Source organism: Temnothorax nylanderi, unplaced genomic scaffold (assembly GCF_030848795.1).
Source record: "Temnothorax nylanderi isolate EJ_2023f unplaced genomic scaffold, tnyl_v1.0 TNYL_tig0513_pilon, whole genome shotgun sequence".
Classification (NCBI taxonomy): Eukaryota; Metazoa; Arthropoda; class Insecta; order Hymenoptera; family Formicidae; genus Temnothorax; species Temnothorax nylanderi.
In genome coordinates this window covers 117,012-125,829 of record NW_027249575.1, presented here as the reverse complement: position 1 = coordinate 125,829, position 8,818 = coordinate 117,012, and the positions used below count along the sequence as shown (strand labels likewise).

Sequence of the window (8,818 nt, the reverse complement as noted above, 5' to 3'; positions counted from 1 at the left end):
CCGAAAAAAATTCCGTAAAAGAGAAGACATATATTTTTTTGTTTGGCCTACAATTAATATTTCCGAGTGTAATATTTGTAAGAAATTGCATTTGTCGGTAACTGTTACTTTTAAGTTAATTAATATCTTGCAAATATTTAATTTTATATATACGTATGGGGTATTTTCGTTAACAAATATATTTATATAAAAACTATATTTTATATATTTATTTATGTCGAATAACCTGATATATATGTATATATAAAATTAAATATTTGCAAGATATTAATTAACTTAAAAGTAACAGTTACCGACAAATGCAATTTCTTACAAATATTACACTCGGAAATATTAATTGTAGGCCAAACAAAAAAATACGTGTCTTCTCTTTTACGGAATTTTTTTCGGAAAGGAATTGTCAAAATAATAGGATCGTATAGGTCAAAGCATGAAAATTTCTGCAAGAGGGATCAACATAATTTTTTACTACAATTTTTTTTTGTTTATTAATTATTTTTACATCTCTACATTATTCCAAAGATCGTTCTTTGATTATCGTGCAACGGCAACTCAGATTCACGCCGAGATACCGAGGAAGCATTTCCAGCGTAAAAACATCGCGATCGCGATCGCGCGAGCTAAGTGAGAGCGACAAGGAGGGAGTAATATTCTCCCTCTTGCTCGGCACTGCCGAGCGCTGCCGACACACCGATAGACCGAGCGTCACTCTGTGTGCGTAGTGGAGGGGGGCGCATGCGCGAAAAACCGGGCCGGAATCACATCACTGTGCTGGACTTCCCCGGATCCTCGCCTTACCGCATACCGGATTGCCTCTGTGCTATTTTGGATCGTCAATTGGATCGCCGTTGGACAACGAATGGATTGTCAACGCTGGATTTGGATCGCCGCTGGACAACGTTTCGTCGATACCAAAGGATCAGGTAAGTATCAGGTAAGTATTCACTAACTTAAGACACTTTTGTATAAATTAATGATCTTTTATTCTTCGATCACTTTACAGTAACACTTTGATTTCAGGATGGCCTTACAGACTTGAGAACTTTAGTTTCACAATATTCGTTTCGCGCTCTAACATGTTAGACTATAGTATCGCGGATGGTATCGATGCGCGCGGCTAAGTGCTCGATTGTATTCAGAGGACGCTTTCCCGACACGTTCGTACGCGTGTGCCTCTGTCGAGCGACTCCTCGAGCTCCGCTCGTCGCTCCGTCTCGCTGCCCCGTTACGGCTTCCCTCACCACGGCTCGCGCTCGCCTTTGTCTTCGACCGTGAGTCCGCATTCCTGTGTGTTTACCGCTCTCGTGCTTCAGCGTTAATCGTTTTTCTACGCATTCCGATCTATTTACCTCAGCCGTGTTGATCTGCGGAAATTTCCGCTCGCTGCCGTTCGCACGTTCTATATGCCGTCGCAATATAATTTCGCGATTTCAATCTTAATACTATTCGTTGTTAATTTTCGCAAATCGAACATTCTCGGCGTTTCACGCTTTACAATATTTCGTCTAATTTGCGATGCCGTTACCCGGATTACAATATTTTCGGCGTTTGTTATCCCCGAAATGACGGTCGTTATCTCCGGATCCTAATTTCCGGTTGATGCGCTCTCGCATACCGGCTCTCCCGGGCGTCCTAAGTCGATTTCTACTCGCACTTTTCGCGTCCGATCCCCGGCTCCGTAATTTCCGGTCCCGGTGTCGGCCGTCGACGGGAATGTCTCCGGCGTGTTCGTCGGCCTTCCCTGAACACATTTCTGTCGCTACTTCTCGGAGAAGTCGTCGGGTTCACGTTTTCGCGAACCCGGGTTCGGACTTTGACGCCGACTCCTAGGTATCGTTCTGGGGACCCCCGTCGGTCCTCCCGTAAGGTTTCTCCCCGTAGAAGTTGTCGGCTCGCGTTTTCGCGGACCCCGGTGCGGGCCTCGACGCCGACCTATGCGCGACGTTAATTAGGGTACCTTCGACCTGTTAACGTTCCGACTTCTCGCGGAAGTCGTCGGGTTCGCGTTTATTCGACCCGGTGGTCGGATTACTCCGCGGACCTCCCGGCACGCTTACTATGAACGTTCTGCACGCGCTCGTGCCGTCATTCACCGGCGCTACCCTTTGGCTCGCGTATTTGCTGGCCGCTATCATATTCGCGGTGCCGCACAGGCGTGGCGCACCCCCTGATTTTCTGAGCTGACTCGCGGTACTTGTACTGCGCGAAACCAAAAGAAATTACTTCACCGACGGTGAAATTCTATCACCGATCGTACCAATGACGCAAATTAATCACTTGCTTGCAAAAGCCTTCAATGGTCATGCACGCGGTTTACTCGCACATGTATGAAACGGATATCTAATCAATATGACGCGCGACTCGGTCTACCTATTAACTATGCTTTTATATATATATATCTCGGTGGGAAGAGGAAGGAGAAACTTGAGTCAGAATGTGAGGATATATCGTGAATATTGTTACGCTCGACACGCGTTCGCCGCACTCGCACTCTCACCGCGCTCGCGAACGCGCCGCGCTTTCCGTCACCGGGAATAAAGATACTCTCTGTTTTTATAAAAGAACGGATTTATTGCTCTAATACAAGACACGTCTGTCAAGTTCGAGATCCAGAGCGTAAATCTGACGACCGGCTGTTTGTAAACAGCGTCGTCAAGCAACCCGTTGTCCGGTTGCGATATTCTTCTGCCGCCCAGGCGTCTAACGGGCGATACGGCACGAGCGCACAGCGAGCGCACAGCACGGGCGTAACAATATATTTCAACATTTCATCGTATGGAGGAATGAGGTGACATAGTGTATTCCGCGCTCGCATCCACTCTCATACAATTACACTCGCTCGCAAGTATTCCGTCTCGAATGGGCCCATAAACTCGCGCAATGTATTGCATTCCCTTCGGAAGGAGGAGACACGTGATTGGCGTGGAACGCATCCGGTGTAGGATGAAAATTTATCTCGCCATGTAAACGGATAAGTCCGCCGGTCTGTACGCGGTCATCGTCGCCGTCGCTTCTCATTATGCGCGACTTCTTGTCGTACGATTTGATCTTGCATGATCACGGTGAACTAACCGATACAACTAACTCGGCTAACTAATCGGTATCTCTCTCACCAAAGGACCCCTCCCCCTCATACCGGAAAAGGAACTTGAATTTAACGATAGCATCGATAATTTGTGAAAAGAAAACGACCCGGCAAAGCATGTCGCCTCTGTTTGGCCTATAGAGTGGTGAGCTTGTGCTCTTAGCCAAAAACTATAGGTTTGTTCTTTTTAGCTGGCCCCGAATGGTATCATTGCGTTTCCCGGGGCCCCCCTCGTAGTACGTCAGGAAGGAACTCGTGGTGTTTTTTAGTCGGTAAAAATCCGACACTCCCCCGTCTTTTCAAGGAGGCGGGGGGTCTTCCCTCCAACTAGGGGGCTGCTGGGATTAGTCCCGGCAGTAGAAGATTTTCACCACGTAAAAAAAAATGTTTTTTTAGCTGAACTAGTTCTGCACTGGAACTGCACTAAACTGGTGAGGACAGCGCAGAATTGTACTGGTGCAAGAGTACAGAGAAGAATAAAAAGAACGCTACAATAACCACAGTGCAGTGACCAAAATGGCAGCTCAAAATATTAGAAATATTAGATTCATCTGATTCTGATGAAGAGAATTTAATGGTGATACAACCGCCAGTAGAACCGATGTTAGATGAAGATAATGATGGTAATTTAAAATCAATTGTTACAAAACTTGTAACTAATCATATAAAAAAGTGCCAGAAAAATCTAACCTATTCTAATGTCATTTTAGATTATAACGAACTGCAAATATTTTATGCAATTTTTGGAGCAATCCAAAGAATAGAGCATGTGAGGATAAATAATTATGTAGAAAACATAGTCCGAAATTATGATAATATCGATTTTATCATGCACTTTCGACTATCAAGAGAAAAAACATTTCAACTCATTAATCAATTCAGAGTATCTGAAATATTTATGTCTTTACAAGGTATGTATCATTGCATGTATATACAGGGTGTATGACGAGAAGTGTAATATATGCAATGTTATGTTCAAATTCCGAGATTCACGGGAATTATTGGAAAACGAAGGAAAAGCTAGCCAGGGATGGGGGTACGGGAGGACGCAAAGGTGATAATGTCAACAATCAACAAATAAAAGTCTCTATTGTCTCGCGTTAATTTGAACAGTATCTGTACTGTTATCTGGATTGAAGTATTTTTCAAGAATTTTCCTTAGGAACCCTTTGACATACGGCAGTGCCAAACTTGTTGTGGACTTTATTCTATTTGATTTTTTATGTCTAAAAGGGTAATGTCTCACGATTTGATCCGTTCTTATCCCCAAGATAATTTTATTAAAAAAATTTCTTATGGAAAGTTCTTACAAAAGATTTTTACGAAAGAAGGAAATCGTGGAGTCCACAAGACGTAACAGCAATATACATTTAGATTAGGTCATTCTTAACAGAACAGTCCTTTACTAAATAATAACGTAAAATTTCGAGTTATTAATTATTGAAAATTTATGTTAGTGGTTTCTTTTAGTAATTCTAATATTTTTATTATTTGTACGTTATTATTTGCAAAATGGTAAAGAACTATTTGGTTCAGAATGATCTAGTCTACATGTATATTGCGTATATTACACTTCTTCTGTATAATATATGTATTGTCACGACTTTTTCACTCCCGGAGCGGTCCGGGACGTGTGCCGGATCAAAAGGGGAAAGGAGAGCAGGATGGTAGGCCTCCCCGGTGATTCTCTCGCACCTCCGACACTCCACGAAAAGATTCTAATGTTGGGCGCCAGACGCGTAAATTCGCGTCCGCGAAATCGCGAGAAACCAAAAACGAGACGCAAAACGAAATGAGTCGGTGTGCGAGGGAATGGCTAGCTCGACCTAATAGCAGGGCGGGGTTGATGAAGGGCAGCGCGGTATTCGGCGGGGTGACGCAAAATAATCAAGATCACGAACTCAAGCGGTTAACAGATAAAAGATAACATTTATTCGGTAGAAATTTCTGCAAAAGCAAATAGCAGGTGGTAGATAACGCGGGCGTCAAATTTCGAATACAAAATATGATAACGCGGACGCCAGAAATAAACGGAAAATTACGTTAACTCAGTAAACGCGCGGAAGGCGCAGCAAGAGAACGTGTGAGGAAAACTAAACTTACAAAATCATCGAGATCATATAATTTCACAGCTAATAATAGTAGACAAGTTCGCGGACAAATAACATAGAATATCGGTACAAATTACGACTGACTACGACATAACGGAAATAAACGCGAAATAATAGCGCGAAATACCGCGAAATGATAATGCGCCACGCTTGGAGCGCGTGAACGCAAGTTCCCAAACCCGTGCCGGGATTCTGTCGCCATAAGAATCTTACTCTAACGCAAGTAATAATCTCAATCTAACGCAGGGAATAATCTTAAACTAACGCAAAGAGTAATCTTAAACTAACGCAAAGAATAATCTTAAACTAACGCACGAACGCGACGCGAGTAACGTCCCAACGCAAGAAGGAACGAACGCAACATGTGATATTGCCAGGGGTATCCTCACGCGAAGAATAAGGCGCCGGGGCGCTTGACGTAACGCGAAATACTAAACTAACGCGAGAAAATAGACGGAATTACCGCGACCAATACTATAACTAACGCGAAATGACCGATTTATCCTAACGCAAGAAACTGAGAATACGCAAGTGATTCTGATCGAACGCAACACCCGCGATCGTCAGCAATCGTCCAACGCGAAAAATGATGCGCCGAGACACTCGGCCTAACGCGAAATACTCGAATTAACGCGAGAAAGATTACGGAATTACCGCGAGTAATAACGAGACGCAACCTTAGGTCGACGCGGATGGTATCTTAAGGCGAACCACATCCTACCGCGAATAATATCTCAACGCAGCCGATATCGCGAGGATAGTCTAAATGCCCGAACGCGAATCGTAAGTAACGCAATTAAACCAACGCGAATATCCCTCTGACGTCATTAATATCGCGTGCAGAATCTAAGATTCGACCGGGCGAAATACTACGCATAACGAGACACGCGGTCGTGAACGTGAAGGGCGCGAGAAATGGCGTATTCGCGATATCGACGTCGTCATCGACGCGCCTGCCGCGATCTCCAGAGGTTCGTAGATTTCGATCGCGATCCCACGGCCACGAGACCATTCCGGTGCCCCTCGCTCTCGCTATCGATCGCTAAATACGCCTTGTCGGCGAATACGCTAATTATCGCGAATTTTCCCGAGCGAGAGCGCGACCCGGGGAGCGGTGTCGTGGCTTTACATAAAACGTTACCGAGGCAACCTCACCGTAGGCAGATTCTCTCCCGAGGGTCCTCGCCGTCGTCCCAAGGGTCGAAAGAGAGCAGCCGGACGTCGTACTCAGCTCCCAAAATGCGACTTAACGCGAAGAGAATATCGCGACTTGGCCTTTGACGTGCGTCGGTTATCGAGGACGATTCACGAATGCTCCCGAAATTTCGCTCGATGGCGGAATCGATAGCGCACCCCACCCCGGGCGTACGCGGCCCCGCGACGTTGGAGCGCGGACCAATGAGGGGTGAGCTCGCAGGCTCGCGGCGGATTCGTGCGTAGGGCCGTGAATTACGGCTTTCCGCAGGGCGCTAAACGGCCCTTCGCTCGCGCGGCAACTTTTCCGGGATTCTTCCCGGCGGCGGACGGGACGTGTCTGCCTCCGTGTTCCTCCTTTTCGGTTCGGGAATGGCGGCCGCCTATCCCGGAATCCGGTCAGCAGTGTGAGGAGGGCAGATGAGCTGATTTAGCCCCGGCGTCCCGGGGCCCTGCCATTATGGGTCCGCCCGCCGCTGTGTCACGCGCCGCGCGCGTGTTTTCCTGCGCTCCGTCGCTCTCGGCGGCCCGCGAGTCGCTTCGATCCGCTTTCCGTCGTCCGGTCTCTCGCCGTTATCCTTCTCGTCGACTCCGCTTTCGCGTCCTCTGCATCCTCTCAGGAAACTCCGGTCTTCGGCTCGGTGAGGCGCCACGCAAATGATACAAAATAAAATAAAAGGGATCAGTAATTTGTAACGCAATTATAATATGCCCCTGGAGATCTCGCATCGATTCGTTGAACCGTCCTCGGGCGTGAAAAAGGTCGCGAAACCCGCGCCTTGTGACGGCGGCGGGGCGCTGCAACTATGCAGCGAAACTGCAACGTCACAGTATATATATATAATGACAAAAACATGTTATTTTTAACAGTAAAAAATTAACATTAAATTTTTTTCAGATGATGCAGGACGTGTTAAAATAACAGCAGAAAAACATATATTATGTTACCTATGGTTTGTAGGGCATCAAAGTGCATCTTATCGTGATGTAGCTGATCGTTTTGGAGTGACAATAAACGCTTTGTACAATATCATAACTCGAGTAACTGATTTTATAATGTTACTAGCACCTAATATTATTAAATATCCAACGTTAGTTGAAAAAGAAGAAACTGCAACATTTTATAGAGAAAGAAAGAGATTTCCTGGTATAATTGGTAATGTAATCATGTTTACATTCATGCATGTGATATGTTTCAGTCACACACTAATTCTTTTTTTCAGATGCTATTGATGGTTCACACATAAGGATAGATAAGCCACTCGAAGATCCTGATTCATATGTTAACCGAAAGCAATATTTCTCTCTACATGTTCAAGGTACAGTGGACCACAAAATGAAATTTATGGATGTTTTTATAGGATATCCTGGTTCTGTTCACGACGCAAGAGTGTTTAGAAATTCCTATTTGCGTAATGATCTACGTGAGTTGTGTGCAGGTTAGTTAAAAAACAGTACAAATAATAATAGTCAAAGGCTAATAAAAAATAATAAATGTTCCAATATCATTAATCTTTCTTTAGATAATTATTTTTTGCTGGGAGATAGCGCATATCCATGTTTAAAGGAATTGATTGTCCCATATCGAGATAATGGGCATCTGACACGTGCGCAGAGGCATTTTAATCAAAAACTGAGTTCCTGTCGTGTAATTATTGAAAATGCATTTGGGTGCCTCAAGCAACGGTTTCGTCAGCTCTATCATTTTAAATTACGCGATATAATACGTATGGTACGCGTAATACATGCGTGTTGCGTACTTCATAATATAGTAAATGAGCAAGATTTACAATATCTTGAAGCACCTATAGATGATGAATATCCTAACAGAGAAGCACAAAACTTAAATATTAATATTGATGAGGCAGCACGAGAAAATGAAACTGGCGTACACATCCGGGATGAATTATGTCGTTTGTTGTCTTCTTAACAAAGTATAATAAGACTGTTCATTATATTGTATATTTTTTATAAAAAATATATTATAGAAATAAGAATGAAAAGACTTGTAAGGAGTAGGGGAGACCGGGGCAAACTCGACACCGGGGCAAACTTGACACTAGGCTTTTTGCTAATTTAAATCTATCGTAGAAACTTGCTTTTCCTACTGTAAATGCGTCTTTATGTGCCAGTATTATCAACGGAATTTGGTAACATTCTGAGTTATAGTGTAATTTTTAACGCGACATAAGCGTTTTTGATAGTGAAAAGTAATTTTTCTGATCTCTCGAAAATGTCTACTCTTTCATCGAGCTTTACTCTTGCGAATCTACCGGTAAGTGATTTTGATGGGAAATTTGATGCTTTATACGAATCCGATAATAGTTTTTGCATATTTTCAAAATTTTTATATTTTTGGAGTAACATAAGTAAAAAATGACGTTCGGAACAAAGTCGACACGCTGTTTTATTGGCTCCCAATAATAAA

General features: G+C 44.0%; 1 protein-coding gene across 1 annotated transcript; it reads left to right on the top strand.

Moving 5' to 3' along the window:
• The first annotated feature begins 859 nt into the window (after positions 1 to 859).
• Positions 860 to 8,320, top strand: LOC139783550 (uncharacterized). Its single transcript, XM_071722720.1, has 6 exons — positions 860 to 923; positions 3,631 to 3,708; positions 3,796 to 3,996; positions 7,352 to 7,546; positions 7,614 to 7,829; positions 7,914 to 8,320. The coding sequence occupies exons 1-6, from the start codon at positions 860 to 862 to the stop codon at positions 8,318 to 8,320; spliced, it is 1,161 nt and encodes a 386-aa protein (XP_071578821.1).
• The last annotated feature ends 498 nt before the right edge of the window (positions 8,321 to 8,818 follow it).